Here is a 27,482-nt window from a genome sequence, read left to right as displayed (position 1 = left end):
TGATGCAGATTTCTTGGGCAGTTTTCTTATACTGCGACCACAAAGCTTCTCAATTGTTGGCAGTAGATGCCAGCTTGGTGATGGACACAACCCTGGAATACAGTTCGTAACACAAAACTCATTCTTTGTGTCACCAGATACATAACTTTACAGTTGAAGGACTTACACTGGCCTTTGTTCCAAATATATTTTTTTTCTTTTGGAGCCAGCCACTATTTTTGTTTTCTGAAGTTAGCAAACTATGTTTCAAATTCCTGTTTTGTCATCCTAAGCTAAGTTTTCCGTTAATTCCTCAATTCGATTAAGGCAAATGTTGGTATCCTTCCTGTGAATAGGCACAGTCGATTTCAGTCTCCATCTCTCCGAACCATACCTCCTGCTTTGTCTCTAATGACACTTTAGTCGATGGGACTTTAAACCGTAATCATCTTTTCTTTCATTTTCCTCCAACATTGTCCACTGAATGCATGTCTCTCACAAGCGTAAAGTAACCGCAGTTCACTACCTTTAGAAATAATCGGGTACACTGACGTGACCACAGAGGTAAACCTCAATGACGTCCTTTATCAAAGACAATTAGTCTTCTTGAATGTGGCGAATAACTGAAGTCAAAAAGATCCTACTTGAAACAAAAACAGTTTTCTGACGTGATGACCACAATGGACTTACTCCATACATAGCACACGGGTTTCCAGCTGAACATCCAACAAAAAGTCACAAATTTTAGAATTTTTCCGTTTCACACTCCTTTTTCTTGCGCTTCAACAACACTCAAACTTTCAAATCTGCAACAGTCAAGTGCGGTAGCGTTCTCGCTTCCCGCGCCCGGGTTCCCGGGTTCGATTCCCGGCGGTGTCAGGGATTTTCTCTGCCTCGTGATGACTGGGTGTTGTGTGATGTCCTTAGGTTAGTTAGGTTCTAAGTTCTAGGGGACTGATGACCGTAGATGTTAAGTCCCATAGTGCTCAGAGCCATTTTTTTTTTTTTTTTTTTTTTTGCAACAGTCCGGTCGGTCGGAGTGGGCGAGCGTTTCTAGGCGCTACAGTCTGGAACCGCGCGACTGTTACGGTCGCAGGTTCGAATCCTGCCTCGGGCATGGATTTGTGTGATGTCCTCAGGTTAGTTAGGTTTAAGTAGCGCTAAGTTCTAGAGGACTGATGACTTCAAATGTTAAGTCCCATAGTGCTCAGAGCCATTTGAACCATTTTTTTTTTTTTTTTTTTTTTTTGCAACAGTCAATAAGTAACGGGAAGAACAAAAGTAGAACCTCAAATAAAGAATGACTGATGGTGAATGTACTTATAGCAAGCTACTTACAACAGGCCTCACAAAAGCTCGACGAATTTATGCATCAATCTACTTTTTTTTAGGACCATTATGCGTGGAATCGGAGAGTACATACTTCAGTATTCTTTACGCTCGACGTTGCATGAGCAATGGTCACAACACTTTTGCCTATGCAGTTATACAAAACCAAATGCTATTCAAAACTAAACATAGCAGCACTCGACATCTAGACTTTCGGTTTACTCTGAACCCTATTTATCCACATACCATAGATACATAGAGCACTGTAGTAGCTCAGTTAGAAAGCGACATATTTGCTGACGTTTTCTTATCTTACAGTACTGGCAGTCCGTGCATATGACCGTTATGTAATTTTATGTCAGTGTTTACAAAATCAAGTCGAAAGTATGCATTGGGTAGCCGAGGCTGCTGGTAAAACGATGCGGACGAACAAGGAAATGTTTGAGACATTGTGGCGGATTAAAGTAGTATACTGTATCGGGATTCAAAATTAGGACGACTGCATTTTACTGGCAATTGCTCTAATGACTGAGCTTTCCAAGCAGAACACACGAGCAGCCGTCACAACTTTATTCTGCCAATACTTGCCCTCATCACAGAAGTTGCCCCGTGTCATTTGGACTAAGACTGCTGCAAGAAAATATATTCATGAGACATAACTTGCCGACAGCATTGGAGATTGCTTCCAAACTGCATTTTTTACTCTGCATCAGAATCTGGCCTGATGCGGAACTTAATGGCTAACGAAAACTGTGTGCCCAATCGGAACTTCAACGTGGTACCTGGCAGTTGTAAAGCTGTGAAGAGGGTTTGCGAGTCGTGATTGAGTAGATGAGCCAGTGTAGTAGATGACCGTGAGAAACAAGTTCGTGGGTTTCGTTTCCCGTGGGGCACAAGGTTTCCATCTGCTAGGAAGTTTCATATCAGAGCTAAAAATTGATCATCGTTTCTGGATAAGGCTGTAATATATCTCTCGAAAATGAAAATTCTCATGAAGTGTGGAACGTCCTTTGTTATGACAATGTAATAAGTCATGAAATGTATTCGCAAGTGAGAATGTGGAATCCATCAGCTGTATAATGGAATAACGACAATGAAAATTTCTGTCGGACTGGTACTCGAACGCGGATTTCCCGCTTATCGCAAGCGGTCGCCTTAGCATTTTTTAAATCTCATTTCATTCTATATTCTATCGCTTGAGCCTTGTCGCGTAGTTACGCACTGTCATCCATCGTTAATCGGATTTGGCATGTTAATGTTTAAGGGTTGGCCGGATGACCTTCCTGCCGCCATCCCGTACCCTCCCAGGACGGAATTAGTGTACCCCAACTGTCTGCATCGAGCATAATCCATGGAATAGTGCGAAAGTGTACAGATGTCTGCGAGCCGTGTAATTGAAGCGGAATATGGGGACCATCCCGGTATTCACCTAGCAGGATGTGGAAAACCGCCTAAAAACCACAACCAAGCTGGCTGGCACATCGGTCCTCGTCGTTAATCCGCCGGGCGGATTCGATCCGTTGCCAGCGCGCCTAGCCGAGTCCAGGAAGCAGCACGTTAGCGCTTTCGGCTACCATGGCGGGTCTCATTTCATCGGACGTCCGCCTCGACCAAATTCAACTAACTATAGCTAGTTGAATTTGGTCGAGGCGGACGTCCGATGACACCCGTCCGTGGCCGAGCGGTTCTAGGTGCTACAGTCTAGAACAGCGTGACCGCTACGGTCGCAGGTTCGAATCCTGCCTCGGGCATGGATGTGTGTGATGCCCTTAGGTTAGTTAGGTTTAAGTAGTTCTAAGTTCTAGGGGACTGATGACCTCAACAGTTGAGTCCCATAGTGCTCAGAGCCATTTGAACCATTTTGACGCCCGTTCAAGTTCTTCGTCGATACGTTCACTCTGTTTTTCATTACTGAGAATAGCTAACCTTCTGATTGAACACACTGAGCCACCGTGCCGGCAGCATTTGGCTCTTCGAGCGCAGCTGACAGGCGCAACCAAACTTCCATATGTCGTCAACCATGTGTCTACAACCTGTACTCGCATTCCATTATGTATATTTGCATACAGAGCAGACATATTACTCGAACGTCGCTTTCCCGGTGTCGGCGGATGAACTCGATATTGCAGCACCTGTGTTGTTGCGAATTACGACGCAAAGTGCCTTCGGACATGCATGCGGAAGTTTGGGTCGTGCTCATGTAGTCAAATGATAAGGCAACCGCTCGCGGTAGTCGGGAAATCCTTGTTTGAGTCCCTGTCCTGTACAAGTTTTCATTGTTGTCATTCCATTATAAAGTTGATGGTATTCCATATTCGCAGTTGTGAATACATTTCAGGTCTTTAATAATGGCTGTAGTTGCTGCAGTGTCTGTTGCTTCGGACATACATGCATGTCCAAAGGATCTTTGCATTATAATTCGGAATAACACAGGTGCTGCAACATCGTATGAATCATAAGTCATTCGTATGTAGTCTAGTTTAATGACTCTAGTTTCGTCTGCTAAAGGTCTGGATTCAAATCGTACTACAGGCAACAATTTTTAACAAGCACGAACAGACTATCTCACACCCGGTAACGCCAACTGAACAACGTAGAATTTCAGCGTGGTTCCAAACCCACGTTAAACATAATGCCCTTCCGCCACTGACCAGAGAAGATTTCCTGCATTGGAAGCTATGATATACTCAGAAATTGTGGCAAGCAGAAACTTCCACCAATAAGCATTATCAAACAAGAAAACTTATTTCAGTAATGAACCGTTCGTCTAAGGCGACAGTGCACTTGTTTCTAATGGCATCTGAACTGGTGACGTTGAAATATTGATACAGGACTGAGGTTCGAATTTCTAGGATTTAACTCCTCCGCGACGATAAAGTTCCACTGTTTCGCTGTCTCCCCAAGATTCCAAACCCTTAGGATGTCTGCGAAGTTCGTTTGTCTGGTTTTTGTGCCTTAACTGGCAAAAAAAAATTTCATCATATCATTTGAAGCTGTAGGACTGGCGTAAACTAATCTACAAATGAAAAATAGTTTTTACGTAATTTCGTACGTTATCAACAATAACGATAGGTGTCTGGTTTGACTTCGTGTCAGATTTTCATCACACCATATCATGTCCAAATATGCCACTCAGAGCCATCGGTGAAAAAGAATTCGGTACTTAACGTCTTGTCATGTATTGCCAACAAAAATGATAAATGCGGGTTCAACTTCTAGTCAGCACAGAACATTTCGTCAGCATATTTGCAGTTTAGACGTTCGCACATCTCGCTATTGGTGAAGTAAGCCGATTTATTACGACTGTTCGTGGCTAGGAAACGACGGCGATAGGTGACGGGTTTCAATCCTCGCAAAGGAAAACATTTTTGTCTCAACATTTCAGTTGGTCATCTCACTGCTAGTGATAAAATTCTATAACATTTGATTGGGCTTCCTTAACAACCAGAGTAGGTGCGAGTGCGATTCTCCGTCCAACGGAAACTGTACGTCAAGTCATATCAAATGTAAGCTTACGAAAACTTTGTTACTTTTAATTGATATCGCATTTAAGACCTTTCATGGTTAGTTGACAGGAATGATACTTGTCGGATAGCAGTTCCGGTCCAGTACAAAAATTTTCGTCATGTAATTTCAAGAAGGAGCTTGCTTTTTGAAATACCATTTCCTGAAATAAATTTGTGTTTACCAGCGCTAAGGACTGTGTCATCTCAAATAACGTGTTTCCTAATACTTGCGTTATCGTTTTATTTATTTGCGTATCCTTAAACGGCGGTGTTCTCTAGTGGTTTCTTGTAACATATATTTTGTCCAAGCGACTTAACTGAAAAGAGATTAAGACACCTGCAAGAAAATTATGGGTTCCATGCAAATCAGGTGTAACACAATTCAGATCATTCGTATACTTTTGAGCACGACACTGCAAGACGTAGCAGTGTAATACTGCACGGTCGAGAGTATAAAGTGTCTGTCATTTCGAACCTAGCCGAGCGCGGCCGCTGGGACCCAGCATGGAGTTGGATATGAACCTCCTGATAGCATCGACTCAAGGTTCGCTTGACAGGCCTATGATGCGGATGAATGGCAGCCGATCACTCTCGATAAGCAACGCTCCCATCCCTGACAAATTCCTACACGTGTTAGTACAGGTTTCTCTCTCTTACACGAATTGTGACACGATCTGATATACAACCACCATTCAAATGAGTTTTCTATATGAAATCTTTCCTGATACAGTATACGGAATGCCGGCCGAAGGGGCCGTGCGGTTCTAGGCGCTACAGTCTGGAGCCGAGCGACCGCTACGGTCGCAGGTTCGAATCCTGCCTCGGGCATGGATGTGTGTGATGTCCTTAGATTAGTTAGGTTTAATTAGTTCTAAGTTCTAGGCGACTGATGACCTCAGAAGTTAAGTCGCATAGTGCTCAGAGCCATTAGAACCATTTTTGAAGTATAAGGAATGTAGATGATATTACTTCTGTCTACATTTCGCGGTGATGTTGAGATACTAACCATTTGCATACTCAAACGTGTAGCACACTGTACGTTAATATGGCGTTAGTTGCACACCTCCTTCATGGTGTTGCAGTTTTAGTGGTCAGCTGTGGATTTGTAGTGATTTAGATCGAACTTATTGTTTCCGTACAAAACAAGAAATATTATAAAAGTTATGAAATTTTATTTTATTTGTGCGTAGGTACTGCAATTGTGAGCAATTTCATCGCTCCTTGAGGGTGAAATATCCTTTCATTACGAAAGTGGTCTCCACCCACGAGATAAAGAAAAAACGGATGGTTTTGGCGTGTAGCGTCTTAATGCGTGAGGAGAGCGCAGTACCCGTTTTGTAATTGTCCAAGTCAACAGCTTCAAACGGTTACTGTGGTACGAACCGGTAAAACCTGCATTGAAAGTATTAAATTGTTTTGAGTGGAGAAGAATATGGAGGCAGTCGCTTTTTTCCTTTTTTTCTATTTTTGCTTTGGACTATTTATGAAAACGCTGAAATCTGATGACTGGACGCCCCAACTGTAGTAACGCAAAATAAATCCTCGTTTCTTTTATTTTTGTAAGAGAGATATGAGTATTACTTATTTTTGATTCTCGTGTTTTGAAAAGGACAATACATGTGATTATTACAATCTTACAAGTGTATATGTAAGAAATGCGAACTGAATTTATAGTATTATCTTCCCTTTTTCTCGTGGCAACGGCCTTGCGGCAGTGGATACACCGGTTCCCGTGAGATCACTGAAGTTAAGCGCTGTCGGGCGTGGCAGGCAGTTAGGTGGGTCACCATCCAGCCGCCATGCGCTGATGCCATTTTTCGGGGTGCACTCAGCCTCGTGATGCCAATTGAGGAGCTACTCGACTGAATAGCAGCGGCTCCGGTCAAAGAAAACCATCATAACGACCGAGAGAGCGGTGTGCTGACCACACGCCCCTCCTATCCGCATCCTCAATGAGGATGACACGGCGGTCGGATGGTCCCGATGGGCCACTTGTGGCCTGAAGACGGAGTGCTGTTTTTCCCTTTCCTCGTACAGAGTGCATTCTGTTCAACAACAATTTTATTTACTAGTTATAGTTGTGTTATCTTTTCTATTGTGTTAGTGGAAATGTAATGTTTCAAATCATATTAAGTTAATGTGGCAACTAACTGAGAACCAGTTTTGCTGTTATGTATGTGTCGTTATCATTTAAGTACGAAAACCACAAAATACATTAGTATTGTCATGAATGCTTCAGTGAAAAGGTTGCTCCCTTATGATACTTAAAGAACGTTTCGTGTACAAATTTAGAAATAATTCATATATTCTATTAATATGCAAAAGGTGAACAAAGTTTTCAAAAGAGAAAAGTAATTTCGATTTGATATAAATATAGGGAGCTACTACATGATCCATCATCTTTTTCTTTGTCAGAGAAGAAAAGTTTCACAACAGAAGATATTGATAACAAATTGGTTAAAGTAGAAACAAAACAATTGTGAAACTGAGATTGGGTATTTATTTTAAATACAACATACTCATGAGTACAGTTTTTAAAAGATGAGTTATTGTGGTCACCGCTTGTGTTGTAAGTGTTGGCTCTGGAGTTCTCGGAAGAAAGAATCGAACTGTAGTCGATACCGATAATAAATGGAATTATCAGTATTCGAGTGCGCCAGATACGTGTTTGATTGTACACTATGTTCTTAGGAATTATAATATCCTTCGATGAGATAAATATGGTTTTCCACGCTACATTTAGTTATTGTAATAACTTGTTAATCAAAGTGAATATTATGTAGACTCTGTACTTAGGAAGTAGTTCCATTGAACATTAAGAGTTTCGCCTTCAGAAGCCGATGAACCTTCACTCTACTGGTGTCCAATGATAATTTAACGTAAACTTTAAAGTATGAGTGCTTGTTGCGTTAAACGGTACCTTAATCTGAACGATATAATTAAATTCACTCATTGAATATTTCGTAGTTATTATAGTTATATTAAGTAAGGTTAGACTTCCCGACTTACATTTCAGTCCCAATGCTGTTACAAGGACTGCAGCCAAAAACAATATGGAACATTTCGCTAGGGTGGTGACGCAATACTCACGTCGGGATGATACTTGACGAGTCCTCTAAGGAACTCCAACTGGTCCTGATACGCTGGCACCAGGCGGTAGACTCGGTAGCCGTCGTAGCGCACCATCTCCCCGGCAACCAGCACCAGACTAGCCACCAGGAACATCAAAATTCGAGGATCCATCCTGAAACTGAACCCCAGAGGCATAACTCTCATGTGCTGGACCATTACTACTGTACTCATAAGAGCCAACAAGTGAGAATAAACGTCTACAGTATGTTTCAGTGCACAAAAATTTAAGCTGATCAGCGAAAAAGACCAACCATTCGAATCCGAGTCGGATGAAAAGTTTCGATTACTGAAGAGTATCATTTCATTGCCTATGCCGGTGGAGGCTATGGTTGCTTTCTGGGTTTCCTAGAAGGCTCGACAGTATAAACGAATCAGGATATACATTCTTCAGTAAAATTAACCAGCATTATGCTCATCATTCGCCTCCTACAGAAGCATACAGGACTCTTCTACTCTTCTATATGCATCAAGGCCTTCAGCTGCTGCCATAGCACGTAGCTCCTGCATGTTTTCCAGTAGTACACCAGCCGTCGACTGTATGCCCCATTAAGTCGTGCATCATTTATTCGTTTATCAAATACGCTACAAAATGAGTTAAGAGATAGTCACATGTTCGTCTTACATACCCCCCTATGGAACGTTTCCTATGTTACTATGCTCGCTTGAGTAACACTTAGCAGACCTCCTCAGATATAGTAACTAAATGTCCTTATTTGCAAAAATTATTCCATTCTACCTTGGCGTTGTGGTATAGCAATCTTCTGTAGCTACTATTTAAAAAAGCAGTCGTAGGTTGCAGATTGTTTTATATTAACTTAAGAACGAAGCGTTTCGGCCGGATAGGGCATTATCAGGTTATCTGAAAATTTAAGGAAACGACTATATTACAATAAATTCGGCTTGGTCCTATTCTGGATTACTATAAAAGCAAACAAGCTTCAAAAACCGACCGAATAAAACTCTACAGAGAAACGTAATGTAACTCACGTTTAATGATCAGAAATAGTCTACCAAAAAGCATTCGTCAATAAGACATGCTGCCGCATGAAACATGCTGAAAAGCAACCTATATGGAAAAATATTAAAAATTAATTAAATAAAATCAGCGGGATCAGGCATTAGTAGAGAGCGAAGAAGAAACCAAGAAATGCCTATCACCTTTCAGAGAAGCGACGACAGGTATAGCAGCGCGGAACAGGACCTCGCACGCAAACTGTTAACAGCCATTCACTAAAACTGCCCCAGAGGGTCGGTCGTATTCGCAGAGTATACGTATGACTGATAGGAGCTCATGCAAAATATTGGGCTAGTAGTAATGACAGTCGCCATGCGGCGCTGCCGTCAGGTTTACAGTGTGATAATTGCGTAAAATTCAAATAGTAAAGGGTAAATTAAGAAATAAACAAAAGATAATTCAGCATATGGGAATATATAGTACCTGCAGGACATGCCAGATCGAAAGCTATGCACAGAGACATAGAAAACCCTTATGCTTAAAAGCGGTGTAACGGAATAATGAAATAGAAATTTTTTTATGTGAGTTATATTACGTTTTTCTGCGTAATTTAATTCGATAGAGTGTTGAAGCTTATTTGCTTTTATAGTAATCCAGAGCAGGACCACGCCGAATTTATTGTAATATAGTGATTCCCTTAATGTTTCAGATAACATGATGACGCCCTATCCGAGAGAAACGCGTCGTTCTTAAGTTAATAAAAACAATCTGTAACTTATGTTCCATTCATCCGTAATGACAATATGACAACGAAATTCATTGTTGTTCTTTGAGGTTACTGTGGGGAACCTGGAAAAGAAGAAAATCAAAGCGTTTCACATGTGCTGCTTTAGAAGGATGCTGAAACTGACATAGGCTGATAAGATAAGAAATGTGAATACTCTCCGCACATCAAACGAGGAAAGAAAGATGCAGAAAACTTTCCTAAGAACGAGAAACGAAATGACAGTATATGAGTGAATAACTTTCATTGTACGAAAGGCAGCTTTAGAGGCTAAAAACTGTAGGAGAACAAGAAAGTTGGAATATACCCAACAAGTAACTGAGGACGGTGGGTGCAAGTGCTGCCCTGAAACGAAGAGATTTGGTCGCTGCAGAGGATGCTGTCTTTTATTGCCTAGTAAAGTCAACAGAAGGTCGAAACAAATTGCAAAACGATTTACAAAACATATCTGTCTGGGGCGAAAAATTACAACCAAGCCTAAATAATGAAAAGTGTGCGGTCATCCACATGAGTGCTAAAAGGAATTCGTTAATCTTCGGTTACACGATAAAACAATTGAATCTAAATGCCGTAAATTCAACTAAATACATAGGACTTACAACTACCAACAACTAAAACAGGAAAGAACACATATAAAACGTTACGGGGAAGGCGAATCGAAGACTGCGATTTATTGGTTAATAGGTTAACGGGGTGCATCCAGAAAGTATAAATAAGAGCAGTACGTTTTGTGTTATTGAGAAGTAGGGGAGAGAGTGTCACGGATATGATACAGGATCACTAAAACAAAGGCGTTTCTCGTTGCGGCGGGCTCACGAAATTTCAGTCACCAACATTCTTCCCCGAATGCAGAAATATTTTGTTGACACCGACCTAAAAGGGAGAAACGATCATCATAATGAAATAATGGAAAACAAAGCTTTCGCGGAAATATATAGTTGTTCGTTTCCTCTGCGCGCTTTTCAAGAGGCGCATAATAGAGAATTATTGTGAAGGTGTGCGATGAACCCTCCGCCAGTCATCTAAGTATGAGTTACAGAGTATCGATGTAAATGTAGATGAAGATGTATCTTTGCACTGTCCAAAGAAGCCATGCAGTAAACTATTACTTCCTGCAACAATAGCCCTGACCTACATTCGTTTTGATGTAATGAATTTTAGATTGGCTGGTTCTTCGCTAAAACCGTTGTTCTAAACAGATGATGGTAGTCAGTTTTTAGTCACTCAGTCCCACTCACGGAAGATGTGAAGTACACATGAAGACTTCTCCTGCAGACCAATATAAATCCAGGAATGCGGCTTATCACAACAGACGATTCTTGAAGAAGTCACCAAACCCATCAGTTTGTAAAAATAAAAGTTACCTACTTCTAGAGAGTCTCGACACTACACCTGTTTGAAGCAATCGTATTGAGAGTGTTCCTTTAAAATGGTAAACTGAAATACTGTACTGTTGTGTAATTCTTTATTTATGACGGTTGTCGACAATGAAACTTCATCCAAAGTCGGTGAATGTTTGTTTGTTAAGGGCCTGATGTTTCATTTTTCAATCGTTAATAATGGAATGGTTATTTTCAAAAGCAGCTCTATGGGTCTTGGAAGATGACTAAGGACGTCCAAAAACTGCGAACACATATGGAAACTTGCCGAAAATGTAAAATAAAGTAATGGCTTATCGGCGATTACAGGAGAGTGAAAGAACATGGTACACTGTGCGACAAGAATTAACTATAATAAAGATTTCTACAACATAGGGGTAGCACTAGTTTAAGTTATCTGAAATCCAAAAAGAAAACAAACTTCACAGTATGTTTGGAATTCAGTTGACGTTACATGACGTTGAATGAGACAGTGAATCAAATCTAGGTCCACACTATCTCGAGAAGCAAATGAGTTTCTACGTAAGAACATATCTTTTCATTACCAGTTTGAAAACTACTGATCTTGTCCTGTCATGAGGCTGTCTTGGTTCTTAAAAACGAATGTACTGTGCGAAATGAAGTAGTAAATAAGACATGAGACACTGGTTTCATATGTGGGAGTACATGGATCAACCTCCAGTCAGATGTTCTTTAAATGGCTTATTCACCCCCACACCAAACATTTGTAGATGCGAAGTCAAGCTTTCTGGAATGACGACAAGATCTGTGTTTAAGTTCAGAATTTCTGCCTTCATTACTGGTGTCATACGTTCCTTGAAAGTATCAAGGATCATCTTCCTACTATTCTTTAGAAGAGCAGGTGGAGTCCTGCTCCAGACTGTACGAAGGCAACTGATTGCTTATCCATCCTTTTCCGTTAAAACGAAATATGACACCAACCAGCAGCTTTTCCTTTGGCATAGTTTTACGGTTGAGGAAGACATCTTCGTTCCATCGACAAGCAAACACATCACGATGGTTCATGATTTCTCACTGCCCATATTGCGGACCAATATACTGCAATATACTGTCGGCGCCTGTTCCTTCGACTGTTGTGCTGGATGTCTTATCTTTCTCCTCCTCCCTACACCCTCTATTTCTTTATCTCCTCCTTTCCCTTAATTGTTCGTTTCGTCCATCCTCGTGTCTGATCGTATCTTCCTCCGCCTCTCTCTGACCATATCCCTTCCCCTCAACTCCTTTCCTACCTGCGCATCACGCCTATACACCTTCCACCTGTCTCATGCATCCCTGATTCCTCACCTCTCTCTGTCCAGTTCCTCCTTCCCCTCGTTCTGTCCATCCACTCCTCTGTCTGTCTCATCTTGTCCCAGGCGACCTTCATAAGCACATGTATCCCTCCTGTTATTCAGAGCAGGCTACATGTCATGTGCTTCGAAATCATTTATTTGTTCCCCATGTGCAGACCACCATGAAGAGCTGTTCGATAAAGCTGGCTGATAGTAGTCCAACACAACATGTCTGTTGTTGAGGGCAACCTACATGTCAGGGCCTGGAAAACCATTTCTTGGCTCTGACATGTAGACTGCCCTGCAAAGCAAGTTGATATGACAGGCCCGTATTGTCCATACAACGTGCCTGTAGTACAGCACACCCTAAATGCCTTTTCTCACCATATCTCCACTCCTGTCAGAACTAGGCAGTTATAAACTGCACCATACTGATACTCATGGAGTCTGCTATTTCTGTGCCAAATTTGCTTGAAATCAATACAGGGATTTGGGAGTATATCCTCCGCACATACACAAACACTGCACTTCATATATATTACAGATAACAGATTAAGACTTTCCTCAACACAGAGATTTCTATCAGATATACACTGGGAACGTATTACAATAGTAATTATTAGAAATATTTATTATAATGAGTATTGTACAAGAATTCAATCACAATCCCCTCAAGATGTTCCTCCAGGTATTTCGATCTTATGAATCCTCTTCTTTTGCACCAAATCTTCTCATTCTCATCTGTAAATTTGGTAGCCAAGTAGTCACTAGTCATAATCTTCTTCTTTCCTCAGTTTCCTCTCCAGGATCCGTTTTGAAATTAGTTTTCCTTTATTACTCTAGTGTTTCTTACATGTTCTATGTTGGAAATTATTGCTGACCTTCTCCTAAACCCCTTTTCTAATACTTCCAGACTGTTTATATGACTCTGATTAGTTACATTCTCTCTAATAGTCAACTTCAATATTAGTCTCTTTGCTGGACTTGTTCTATTGAAGTATGGCGTTCAGATTCGCTTATGCTCCTAAAATCTCTTTGACGTTGAAGTCCAGATATCCCTTATGGCACGAAGCCTGTAAGTTCTATAAACTGCCAGAATCCGATCACAGTGGTAGTGTCCAACATGCTTTCATCGTCACAGCAGTAGAACAGGCAGAACTGGATAACTGTGGAAACACTACATATTGCTATTCAATGCGTCACTTAAAACACACATAGGTCCTGTACATCCTGAGACGTTTTCAGTGTCTCCACGGAACTAAGTCCACAGAAGTAAAGGTAATATCCGGAGTACCACATGGAAGTGTAATAGGATCGTTGCTGTTAACAATATATATAAATTATCTAGTGGAAAGCGTCGGGTGCTCTTTAAGGCTATTTCCAGATGATGCAGTTGTTTGTACCAAAGTAGCAACGCCAGAAGATAGTAAGAATTTGCAGAAGACCTGCAGAGAACTGATGAATGGTGCAAAGTCTGGCAGTTGACCCTGAACGTAAATAAACGTAACACATTGCGCACACTTAGTGAAAAGAAATCCACTATTGTACAGCTACACTATTGATGACCAACAGCTGGAGACAGCATCTGACGCAAAATATCTAGGCTTAACTATCCAGAGCGACATTAAGTGGAATGACCGTGCAAAAAAGATAGTGGGAGAAGCAGACACAAGACGCAGATTCATCGGAAGAATCTTAAGGAAATGTAACTCATCGACGAAAGAAGTGGCTAATAAGGCGCTTGTTCGCCCGATTATTGAGTACTGTTCATGTATCTGGGATCCCTATCAGGTAGGACTGATAGAGGGGATAGAGAAGGTCCAACGAAGAGCGGCGCGTTTAGTCACGGGATCGTTTAGGTGGCGAGAGAGCGTCACAGATGATGAACAAACTCCACTGGCAGACTGAGTGATTTACTATTGAAATTTCGGGACAGCACTTTTCAGGAGAAGTAAGATAACATATTACTTCCTCCACATACATCTCGGGTATTGATCACGAGGAGGAAATTCGAGAAATTAGAGCCAATACAGAGGCTTATCGACAATCATTCTTCCCACGCACTATTCGCGAGTGGAACAGGGTTGGGGGCATCAGATAGTGATACCGAAAGTACCCTCCGACATACACCATTAGGTGGCTTGTGGAGTATGATGTAGATGTAGATGAATGTGTATACTAGCAGCATTCTAATGTGACTTGTGTAGGCGCTAACCTTAGGTGAATAACAACATCAGTATCGTTCTTGCAATCTCTAGTTAACGCTAATCTGAAGTCAGATTGTTTGGCCTTTATTTTTCGTTCACTACTCATAAAACCACAACATTCATTCAACTATCAATACTCTCATTTGCAGTCGTACTCCCACATGACAAAAACACAACACACATCATCTCTTCCACCCACCTTGAGCGCTCTTGACTACCTGGCTTTGCAGTGGCAGTACCTCAGAGTGGGGGCGGCAGTAACACATACCAGACGAATAACTCGATATGTTTCAAGTGGGAGTCGAAACAATGGCACGCCAGTGACATTTCCGCCAACATCGCAGAAGAGGGCATCAAACAGTCGACGCAGGCAGTCTCACATCTGCAGGAAAGCTCTGACGCTGATTCAACATTGGTCGAACCTACGCGTCATATAATGGACATGATAAACAAACGTCTATTATTTCGCTAAGCTGCTACATTGCAGAATCTGTCACTGTGTTATAGCTCCTTTTGCATCCAGTGTTTCTACTCAAACATCACTGTCGTCCAGATATGCCCAACGTAAATCGAAATCATGTAACATAATAATAATAATAATAATAATAATAATAATAATAATAATAGCAATACTCAGTCGCCCTTAGCTCATTTGTACGGTGATACGAACAAGTTAATCAAAGAGGTATACTGGAATATGATAACATGGAAATTAACTATAGTTTTAAGCAGGTACAAAAACCATGGACCTGTGTAGCTGGTGTATAACTGGTGCCAGAGGATTGTGTGACCCTCCACTGCAGACATCATTCCTTTCAATGATTGTTTCAATTGTTAGGTAGAGAAAAACCTTAATGCAATACTGTTGTATAGTTGTGAGGGCAAATCTAAACGACGGCCCGTTCATAGTGGACAAATACGATGGACTTACACTGAAATGACCAAACTCATGGGACAGCGATATGCACATATACAGATGGCAGTAGTATGGCGTATGCAAGGGGCAGTGCACTGGCAGAAATGCCAACGCGTCATTGCATAGTTCTCTGCGAGTTGCCGAACGGAGAGGTACGATCTGACTGAGCGAAGGGAGTGGCGGATCGTTGCCCTGCAGAGCCTGCTATCTCGGCGGGCCTATTCGGACCCCTGCCTACAAAGGACCAGCAAATGCACCCGACCACAGGAGCGGTTGCCGAATGGAGCTCGAGACGGCGTTATGCACACGCGGCTTCGGCCGAAGAAAGGAATGATGTGGCTGATCCCCGTTCGGCAGAGCTTGCTCTGTCGGTGGCTGTATCCTGGCTGCCACCTACGACTGACAGACACTCACACCAAGTTGCAAGAAGATCGCAGTCATGAGATTCGGACACATTCAGTTGACATGTACAATGTTGATATGCACCGCATGGTCATCGTGGCCAATTCTAGAGCAAACAGGGCGACGCAAGAATCATCGTAGCCACCTGGAAGACGGAGCCAGCGCTGCACGCAGTCGCGCAGAACACGTCTGCAGAACGACCTGTTTCTGATGAGGACGACCCCTCACTTCGGGCCGCCTGTGGCAAGTTGCGGCCAGAAAAGAAGTTGCAGAAGTGAACCGCTGCACCCCCTCCAATCCTTAACAAGGACCATGACTGATTCGTCGCCCTCAGCCGGAGATACACTTCCAGGGCCAAAGTTCTCGAACCGATACTACAGCAGCAGACGTCAAATGGATTCGATGGTATCCTGGAGTCGGCTGATGCTGGCGTGAGTGACGCTGAGGTGTCACAGCGGAGGAAGCCTCCTCACCCTCTGCCAGTCGTCATCCGAGGAGGAGGGGTGGAAACATACAAGGTTTTCACGCAGAAAACCGAAGAGATCGAGTCAGCAACTGTTGCCTCTCTGAGCGGTTCAGTGATAGGATTGTTCTCATCAGAATCGACGGCAAAGTAACACCGACTGCGGCGATTCACTCATACGTGCCGACTTTGCAAGCTGAAGATAAAGAGATAGAGAAAATACACGAGGGTATTGAACGGGTAATTCAGTCTGAAAATTGAGTAGGAAATCTAATAGCCCTTGGGGCTGTAATGCTGTTGTAGCTGTAGGAGTAGACACACGGTTACAGGAGAAAACGGGCTTGATACTAGAAATGAGGGAGGAAAAAGACTAATTCAGTTCTGCAATAAATTCAGCTAGTAATACCGAATACTCTGTTCAAGAAACACACGATACAGGACGATTTTAGTTAGGTAACATCATGGGCAGTCTGAGATTCCGAAATCAGATACTGGATTATAATGCGTACGTGGGAAGAGTCATACCACAATTTAGTAATGGTGAAGAGTAGACTGAAACTCAAGAGCCCAGTCAGGAAGTAACAATGCGCAAAGAAGTGGGATACGGAAATACTAAGGAATGAAAAGGTACGCTTCAAGTTTTCGCAGGAGATAAATACTGCGATAAGGAATAGCCCAGTAAGCAGTTCAGTTGCAGACGAATCGACATCTCTAAAAAGTGAAATCACAGAGGTCGGAAAGATAAACATAGGTACAAAGAAGGTAACTGCGAAGAAACCGTCTTCAACAGAAGGAGTATTTCAGCAGATTGTTAAAAGAAAGAAGTACAAAAATGTCCAGAGAAATTCAGGAATACGGCAATACAAGTCGCTGAGGGACGCAACAAATAAGAAATGCGGGGAAGCTAAGGCGAAATGGCTGCATGAGAAACGTGATGTCAAAAAGGAATGTTTGCCGAAAGGACTGACTCAGCATACAGAAAAGTCAAGACAACCCCCTCCCCCCATCAGCTCCCCTACACCATTGCGCCGACGAGATTAGTAGAACACAGCGGCCAAGAATCAGTCAGCAGAAGAAGCTGGAGAAGCAGCCGCTCTACAAGCAGCACCGCGAGGCCGGACTTTATAGACAGAGCGTCTTCCCCCTCCCTCCCTACTACCCCTCCTCATTACCCCCTAAAGGTGCCACACACCAACTAGCAGCCGTTACCCAGTTCCACCGTGCTACTCCAACCGCGGAGGTTGCCCCATAGTGGCCGCCCCTGCACCAAGAGAAGACGCTGCAAAAGTACGATCACTTCTGCGATGGCTGAACGAGCTCCTGCAGCAACTGCCTCTCGTGGCGGAAGCCTCTGACCCCAGCAGGACAGGTTTCGTCAATGGCTTCAGGACGAGGGAATCGGCATCTGTCTCGTAAACATAAATCACCTCAAGGCTTAGTACAACGTGCGGACCCCTAAGTGCTCCTGTTACCGCAGCGATAGTCTTAATCCTGGAGTCGGCACTGCCATTTGCATTAAGAGGTCACTGCAGCATTATATGATACATATGCCCCCATTAGCCACCATGGAGGCCACAGGAGTGGCTGTCAGCACCGCTATCGCGCAGATCACATTCATCGCGGCCTATTGGCCTCCCAGAGGGAACTGAAAGTGTCCGATATTGACGCGCTACAGACAATGAGGGGTGCATTTTCGGTGCAAAGCATACGCAATGGGCTCCCGTCTGAGAAGGTTCAGCAGTCGTCGCCTCCTGCGTGCGACCCAGCAAAACAGCGCCACCATACTGGGACCGTACGAACGAACTCCCTTCCCGAGGACAGCCGGACATGCTCGACATCGCTATAGTCAAAGGTGTCGAAAAGCACTCGTCCGCCGCAACAACCTGCCCCCTGTCCATCTTCCTGTGGCGCACGAGCTCTACATGGTAGGCACATTGCTGTCTGCTTGCCGCCGCATTTAGGAAATAGTTAGGAAATTCAATATTTCTAGATCCACAGTGTCAAAAGTGTGCCGAGAATATCGGGTATCAGGTATTACCTCTCACCACGGACAATGTAGAGGCCTTTACTTAACGACCGAAAGAAACGGCGTTTGTGTAGAGTTGTCCATACTGACAGACAAACAACACTGCGTGAAATAACAACAGAAATCAGTGTGGGAGGCACGAAGAACGTATCCGTTAGGACAGTGCAGCGAAATTTTGCGTTAATGGGCTATGGCAGCAGATGATTGTCGTGAGTGCCTTTGCTAAAAGAAATACATCGCCTGCAGTGTCTCTCCTAGGCCCGTGATCATATCAGTTGGAGCCTAGGCGACTGGAAAACCGTAGCCTGGTCAGATGAGTCCCGAGTTCAGTTAATAAGAGGTGATGGTAGCGTTCGAGCGCGGGGCAGAACCCCCGAAGCCATGGACCCGAATTATCTGCAAGGAACTGTGAAAGCTGGTTGTGGCTCTGTAATGGGTGGGCTTTGTTTACATGGAACAGACCGCTCCCTCTGGTCGAACTAAACCGATCATCGACTGGAGACCATTCGCTATCATTCATGGACTCCATGTTCCCAAACAACGATGGAATTGTCACTGGGCAACAGCGGTTCGTGATTTGTTTGAACAACATTCTGGGAACTCGGGCGAATGATTTGACCTCCGAGAACGCCATAAATCGAGAGTCCAGTTCGTGTCCATCTTTACAACATCCTGTAGCGGCAACACTTTCACAATCATGGACGATTATAGGGCAGCATGGCTTAGTATATCTGCAGGGGACTTCCAATGACTTACTGAGTATGTGCCACGCCGAGTTGCTGCACTACGCAGGGCAAAAGGTTGTCCGACACGATATGAGGAGGTATCCCATTAGTTTTATCACCTCAGTGAATATCAAGAGTCACCCCCAGGCACACGTCTCCCACTGCTACAAAAGCCAATTACAAGTCAATGGGCTTCTCAATAGCTTCCCAGCTGCGCTTCAAACAAGATATCTCTGGAGATAGAAATCAAGTCTTCGGCACTCCTTAGAAAACACATTGTTATCTGTATCAGAATTCACGTTTGGAAATCTTAACAGGAAAAAAATATATATTTCCGTACGTCTACCAACCAAAGATAGTCTGCTTACTGCAGTGATTAATGAGCAACTTTCGATGTAGTTATTGCCAACTGAAGAGTATGAGAACTGATGTAGCTTCTTTACAGGCTCTATTTTCTATAAGTCCTAACTCTGTACAGTTTACGCGTTATTCATAATAGACAACGTAATAACTTCATAACTAACTAAAAGACTGTGTTCGAGAAGGACAGTAGATTAGAGTTTAACCCCGGGTCGTCGATGAGATTATTTGAGACGAAACATAATGTGCGAATGTTGGAGATGAAGAATAATGTTCGACAAACCCTCTTTAAAGAAACCAAGATAGTTGCCTAAACCAAATTACAAAACAACGCTCAGAAACTTTATTTAGGATTGCAGACCAGATTTAAAGTGAATACTTAAGGAGCTAAGAGCACTTGTTCCTCTTCGCTATTGTGAAATATATTTCCTGTACTGAACTAGTTCTCACAGCTCTTAAGGTATACTTTTTAGAGACCATGTAAACTAGAAATTCTTTTTCTTATTTTAGATCATACCGCCACCTCTGAAATTTGCCTGCATAAAATCTTAGCAACAACTGTACTACTGCCAGAGGTATTAGAACGATTTTCGCTTATAACTTCCGACTCGTTCGTGTCTGGGTTAGGGTCCGTTACTTAAGACTGATACATTTAACAAAAATTAACACATTAAATTTCCTACAGAAATTTGTTGTTTGTTATTTCTGTAAAAATAATAGTTGGCGCGTGGCTAGCGAGAGAATATTAAAGTCTCACCCTCGATTTTTGAAGACATTGGGGGTTGCATAAAATCCATTGGTAGGGGAAGCTAAATCTCGCTCTATATGGGCGCCAGCGCCTAGAACTTCGACTCTCTATAATGTCTTTGGATGATGTTCCCCGACGAGTGTTCCTACCCTCATCCTGTTTCTCAAGACATCTTCTACATCTCCTCAAAATCTGTCTGTGTAATTTTGAAACACCTTATATATATTAAGTATATACAGCCTACGTGCATCAAAATGTTCATTACACTATCACGTTAAAACATGAAGTAAATCGACCTGGAAGTTTTCGAGATTTTTTGCTGACAACCTTATCCAATATGTATGTGTGTGTGTGTGTGTGTGTGTGTGTGTGTGTGTGTGTGTGTGTATGTGTATTACGTAGATTAACTGATCTGAGGGTTCTTGGTAAAATATTTTATATATTTTGAAGGAACCAAAGACATCAGTGACCATATTCATGCTTTCAAGGTTTACAGGAAACTCACCGCCACAGATATTTTCATATCTGCCAATTCTCAACACTCAGTGATCCATAAACGTGGTGCCTTTTATTCAATGATGCATCACCTAATATCCATCCCCATGGGTGAAGACAAGTTTAAAATGGAATTAAATGCAAGAGAACATGAAGCATCAATTAATGACTACCCTCCTACGTTAGTGGACTTCATAAAGCGCAAAAAACAGAAGAAAACAGGAGTACTCTCTTCTCTACAATGTTTTCGACCCATCACCTCAAGAACACAATAAACGGTGCACGATTCCTTATTTAGAAAAAGTTTCATTGCATGTAGCCAGAAGCTTAAATCTAGGAACACGAAAACAACATTTTGTGTGCACAACACTCTTTGACACTTTTTGCCCAATGGTAAAGATAGCAGTCCAGCTTTGGGAAAGAGTGGAATATGTAAAAGTACTAGTAATTGTGAAGAATTCTGTAAAGGTCAATCTGGCAAGGCAATATGCACCCGCTTGAAGGAACACCACAAAAGTTGGAAATTTAGAAAAATAGAGTCTACTTTTGCAGACCACCTACTTGTAGGTATGATACGAGACGCTTTTCTGTTTATGTCAACTGACGGTACACGACCTTGAATATCTATTACCGCCATCGACAGAGCGCTCAGAGAAAGGTAACGGACGAACCAGAGCAATGTAAACATTGGACGTGTACAACGATGCGGCGCTGCGGTAAGGTGCTACCGGAACAAGAAATTTTAACAAAGTTGAGTAGTCAAGAACGTGTAATTCATTTCTCGTAAAGAATGAATTAAGTGCAAGCAGACTTTTCCACTTTTACGAAGTTACCTTAACGAAGGTCGTGATAGTAAAGAAAAGTTAACATTAAATAAGATGTGTTTCCGTTAGTACAAAATTAACCTACTATCAATTCGATCTGCATTAATTACAGACAGTTGTATCATCTTTTTACAATGGCATAAGGAAAATTAAATTAAGAATATTTTCCTTTTGTACAACAGTGCTGCAACGAAAATGAAAGCGGCATTACTTTGTTTCCTCTTACACCAATTTGCCTTTATGATACTGGCAGCATCGAAAATAAGTTCCTTTGTATGGCCCCAAAAGTAAAAATCCATTGATTTAAATCGATACTGCGTGCTGGTCATCGATGTGGACCAAAACGTCATATCCATCGTCCTAGAAATGGTCTTTTCAAAATTCTTAGCCGGCCACTGTGACCGAGTGGTTCTAGGCACTTCAGCCCGGAACCGCACTGCTGCTGCGGTCGCAGGTTCGAATCCTGCCTCGGACATAGATGTGTGTGATGTCCTTAGGTTAGTTAGGTTTACGTAGTTCTAAGTATAGGGAACTGATGACCTCAGATGTTAAGTCCCATAGTACTTAGAGCCATTTGAATCTGAAAAATCTTAGTACTATGTGACCAAAGTGCGGTGGAGCACCATCGTGCAGGAACCACGTGCTGTCTCCTACGGCTAACGGAATATCTTCTAATAACTTTGTTAGCAATCTCTCCTCTAGGGAGGTTCGGTAATGGTTACCAGTCAGTCGTGCAAGTAAAAACGTAAGGTCCAACAATGTAATCATCGATTATACCCAAAATTACATTTACGAAGAGCGGCGAATGCGTTGTTGCTAAATGGCACGGACTGTGTATACTCCACCTGCACGTGTTATGGAAATTAGTTATTCCATCGCGAGTGAAACACGCTTCATCTGTGCGATTCAGCCACTTGGCGGGCGATGCTTCTAGCACACTAAGTGGATGCGGTCCAGAATTTCTCAGCTTCCAATGTACGTTCTTCGCGTTGTGGACCATTGCCTTCTGCACGGGATAGTAAAGAGCCAATATCTCTCAACCTATGCAAATTAAATACGTACTCGTAAGTTGTATTCTGCCATGATTTATTTAATAATAAAACGGAAGTATATGAGAACAGAATACGGAATTAAATGATAAAATTGTATGGTTAACTACTGCATTTCGTCACGAATGTACTCCAAAATAATCGAGTAAAAGTGGAGAATTATTATGATATAAATCTTTGGTGAACTGTATCAAATGTCGATCGTGCAGGAAGTCTTCCTTGTGGGATGCGTTCTCGATAAATCCGTACATCTGCCCTCGCAACCCCTTTTGCCTCACCATAAATTAAATAAATACTCCATTGTTCAGCGATAGTAAATCTGCTTTCCATCATAACGTTTAACAGAGTTGCAATAACGTCTGCACAAGTAACTCGACGACAGTCAACGATTGGCGTGTTGCAGTACCTCAACGACGCGTACAGTAGATGCCTATGTGTTTGCGACTCTTTGATCGCGGTGTCAACAAAAGCAGGCAGCGGTGAATAACACAAACCGATTGCTCAAATATGTGGAGCTGTGCTAACGGAGGGGGCGGAGCAGGCAGCCCGTAGTGTTTTGATCCTGTTTAATCAATTCTCACAGTACACTGCACATAAAAGTTGCACAAGTCAGTCAAATCCGGATGCACAGTCCAGTGTCTACTTGCCCAAAGACATTGTCTCGAGGTGAACTGCTTTTTTTAAATGGAACAACCGTAATGGACAGTCATGTTACTAGGCGTTTTACAGCAGTTACTTGTGTTCTACTATCACGATTTTTTGGAAACTTAAACCATTTACACCCTGTGTTTTTATATATTAATATATGGCACTCCGTATTCAAATGAAACGTTGTGTCAGAATTAGAAGAACTTTCTGAGATTTGAGATTCCGAACACAATTTATATAGATTACGATTAGCATTTCTTGTTTCATGCCGTATTGAGAAATGTTTACTTACGACCTCAGGTAAGTGTTGTAAATGTGGATAATAAATCTAAGATGTCCTCAGGTACTGTGATGAGTAGCTATCATTGGATATTATGTGTTTTATCATATTAAGGTTGAACCGAAAGTAGTACCTAAGTTGTTGATTCTTTTTATTTCCCTTTTGGCTTTATCCTGTACCTCCACGAGGTCCACATGTTTACTATCGGGTTTGGAAATGTTAACGTTAGAGAGTTGCCTGAAGCCTTTCCTGTCTCCATAATAGGTAACTCGTTTTGCGTTGTGCAAATATGAAAACAAGAAAACGCATCTTTGTTCTATTAATAGTTAATTTCGAACAAGTTTCAGGCTTACTGGACCATTGCTGAGAGACAATTGACTATCGTCCAGTAGGGACGCTAGTGTGAAAGAAGCCGAATGTGAGAAACAATGATACCATCAACACAAGCAGAAACTTTTGCGATAACATGAGGTAGTAAACGTCAAATCGAGGGATCAGCTTTCGCGTTATGCAACGGACATGTTAAATTACAATTTACAAAATGAACAGCATAAGACACAGACATTATGGAAAAACGTAAAATTAAAATGTGCATGTCATGTGTATATAATACAAAAACTATAATTAAAAAGAAAGAAACGTAAAATTACAACACTCTCATCGTACAAGTTCAAGGAGATGATTCTCATCGTTTGAATTGTGGTTTGGAAATGTGTGGCTAGTCGATTGCATTATATGATGCTTAAGAGTAAGCACGTCTCTGCTGCAACCGATCAGTTACAACCAGGTGTGGTTTTCGATATAAAAACTTGCTTACCTCAGGTGCTTCTAATCAGGTACTGTTTCCCCTTTGTTTATCACAAATACACTCTAAGAGGAAAAAAGCGAAATACCACGAAGGAATTATCTGATCGGGACGGAAATCGATAAATTAGATGTATATGTACAGACAGATAAATGACTACAATTTCACAAAAAATTGGATAATTTATGCAGGAGAAAGATCTTCATAAACTGAGTAAACCAATAATGCGTTGATACACCTCTGACCCTTAAGCAGGCAAGTATTCAACTTGGCACTAATTCACAGAGTTATTAGTTGTCCTCCTGCGGGGTATCGTGCCAAATTCTGACCAATTGGCACGTTAGGTAGTCAAAATCCCTAGCACTGCCCACAAAGCTCCTGACGTTCTCAATCCGGGAGAAATCCAATCACCTCGGTGGCCAAGGTAGGGCTTGGCAAGCACGAGGAGAAGCAGTAGAAACTCTAGTCGCGTGTAGACAGGCATAATTTTGCTGAAATGTAAATCCGCGATTGCCTGCCATGAAGAACAACAAAACAAGGCGTAGAACATCGTCGACGTAACTCTGTGATGTAAGTTTTCCGCGGATGAGACATGTTATGAAATTGAAACGGCGCTCCACCCCACGGCACCACACCTGGCTGTCAGGTTGTATAGCAGGCGACAGGTTGGTAACCGCCGCTGTCCCGAACGTCCTTAGCAACCTCTTCGAGCTGGAATCTCACTGACTAGAGTAGAACTGTGTTCAGTAGTGAGTCCCACTTAGAAGTCAGCCACGATAACCAGTGAAGACATGCCTGGACACGGCTCAGACGCGGCGGGATACCAATATGTCAGTCGCCCGCCATGCGGAGCGACAACCAGCTGTAATGGCCAGGGGTGTCATTTCATTTCATTGTCATCTGCGGCACCCTTACAGTTCGGTGGTACGTCGACGATATTATACGACCCATTTTGTTTCCCTTCATGACAAGCCATCTTCGGCTTACACTGTAGCAAGGTAATGTCCGCCCACACAAAGCAAGAGTTTCAGCTGCTTACCAAACACTACTATGGCCAGAAATTCCCCAGATCTCTCCCAGTTGAGAACTTTTGGAGCATTATGAGTAGGGCCGCCCAAACAGCTCGGGCTATTGACAATCTAACGTGCAATTTGGACAGAATCTGACACGATATTTCTCAGGAGGACATCTAGAAACTCTGTCAAACAGTACCAACCCGAATAACTGGTTGCACATGGCCAGAGGTGGACCAACACATTATTGAGTTGCTCAGTTTGCGAACCTCGTTCCTTGAATAAATAATCCATTTTTTAAAATTAAAATCATTTGTTTTTCAATAAAAGTGCATCAGGTCTACCGATATTCGTCCCAAGCTGACAATTTCTTCGTGGTGCGTGTTTTTTATCTTAAGAGTGTGTATTCAGACAGCTGCCATGATGTGTTCCTGAAATGTACTGAGCTATGCTGGCCCAGTTTTTATCTCACTGTGTAGCACCTCTATGTTAACTTTTTACGTGTGACCTTCCATTCATACCCGTACAGAAGGAGTGGTATCTCACAGAATAAACTACAACCACGTTCATGCACAGCCAGTCTAGCCAATATATCTCCGCCTGTTTGACTAATATACAGTTCGTTACAGTTAATGCAAGTGACTTTATAAACTTCATTATTATTTAATAAGTCGGTTTATGCTTAACTGCAGTATAATTTGAATCGTGGTGTCTCTTAACATATAACAACTTTTGTAGTTATAGTTTTAGAGTTATGACTCTTACTGTAGAGTGGGCATTTAGGTAGGGAAGATCCATGTTGTTTCATTTGTAGAATGTTGTCAGTTAATTCGGAGCTATCGTCATTGCTCGACTCACAAGTTAATAGTGTCTATATCTAACTGGAAATGCTGTATTCAGATTGGTATAAATGCATATTACTCAAAATGCACATGCAGACTGTATAAAATTTGAAAGCAAGAAATTCTTCTCAAACATAATTTAAGTGGGATAAAAGGCTAGGCCTAGGTAGTTCAGTACATTTTAAGGATACATTACGGTAGTTGTTTGAAAATATTTGTGGTAAAAAATTGGTTTATATTTGGTGTTCAGGATCTTAAGAACGGCGGCTTGCCAGTTAAGAATTCTTTCATCAGCTTCAACGTAGGTGCTGCTAACGCTATTATTCTACAGAGTTAATATATCTATTTCTGCTGCTCGATAACGTTTGCCTAGAATTCAACACTCAGAAGGAATGGATTTTAACTCAGAGGAACTGTAAAACAAGGTAACATTTATCATCAAACGAACTTTCTGTCTCCTCTTCGGAAGCATAGGCCATTGGAGAATCAGTGACATGTGTTATACCAGTCTCACCTAAGCTGCTTTATATCAGATCTCAAAGGTGTCCTCCAATATTTGCACTCATCTAGTATAATGCAAACACCTAATAGATGTCATGCAAGAAGTACTAACAAAACACTACACAGCTGGCCAACAGGCACAGTTCATGTGGGTAATGGACCACTCAGGAACAATATTCGGGGAACAGGAGGACAGAACAGTAAAAGAGGCAATTTATGTACGACAGACACATGATTTAGAACTGCCACGAACTGAATTTAGTACTATCGTTAGAAGTTGAAAACTTTATACTGGATGACCCAGGAGGGATTCACATAGTTCGCGATGTGATTCTACGAGTGAAAATAAACCGAAAAGAGCCACGAGCATATGTCCAATTTTCGACCTTTACGGAAATGGAGTGGACTGAAGACTACACACATCCATGAATGAAAATGAGGACAAGTGTGACTATTACTTACGGAAATGCTGTGTAGGCGCTGTGGTGGACGGAGTAGTGATGGGACAGCTCACTGATCCATCCTACAACGGATGTTCAAAAAGTCGCTCATCCATCTCAAAGCACAATGTCAGTGCGTTGGAGGGTGTGTTGTGTTGCACATCTAACATCATCTCGGGGGATTTTAATGCACACAACAGCGTCGGTGATGCGAGAGTTCTTCATGTGTATCCAGCTTCGTAACATACAAATCTCCATTTTATGAGCTCCAAAAACAGAAGTTTCATGGGGTTAGCTCGCGTGATCTGGTACCTCACGACAAATTCACCATTGAGGAAATATATTATTCAGAAACTGGGTGATCCATCATGTTTCAGGTACA

General features: G+C 42.2%; 1 protein-coding gene across 1 annotated transcript in view; it reads right to left on the bottom strand.

Moving 5' to 3' along the window:
- The window catches only part of LOC124788833 (zinc carboxypeptidase-like), a 121,801-nt gene that overhangs the window by 79,013 nt on the left and 15,306 nt on the right, over window positions 1–27,482 (bottom strand). Inside the window, exon 2 of the mRNA XM_047256115.1 lies at window positions 7,905–8,058. Within this exon, the coding sequence (XP_047112071.1) occupies window positions 7,905–8,058 (154 nt within the window). The remainder of the gene's footprint in view (window positions 1–7,904; window positions 8,059–27,482) is intronic.

This window comes from Schistocerca piceifrons, chromosome 3 (genome assembly GCF_021461385.2).
Source record: "Schistocerca piceifrons isolate TAMUIC-IGC-003096 chromosome 3, iqSchPice1.1, whole genome shotgun sequence".
Lineage (NCBI taxonomy): Eukaryota > Metazoa > Arthropoda > Insecta > Orthoptera > Acrididae > Schistocerca > Schistocerca piceifrons.
The sequence above is the reverse complement of the archived record's forward strand: the minus strand, read 5'-3'. Positions and strand labels throughout refer to the sequence as shown.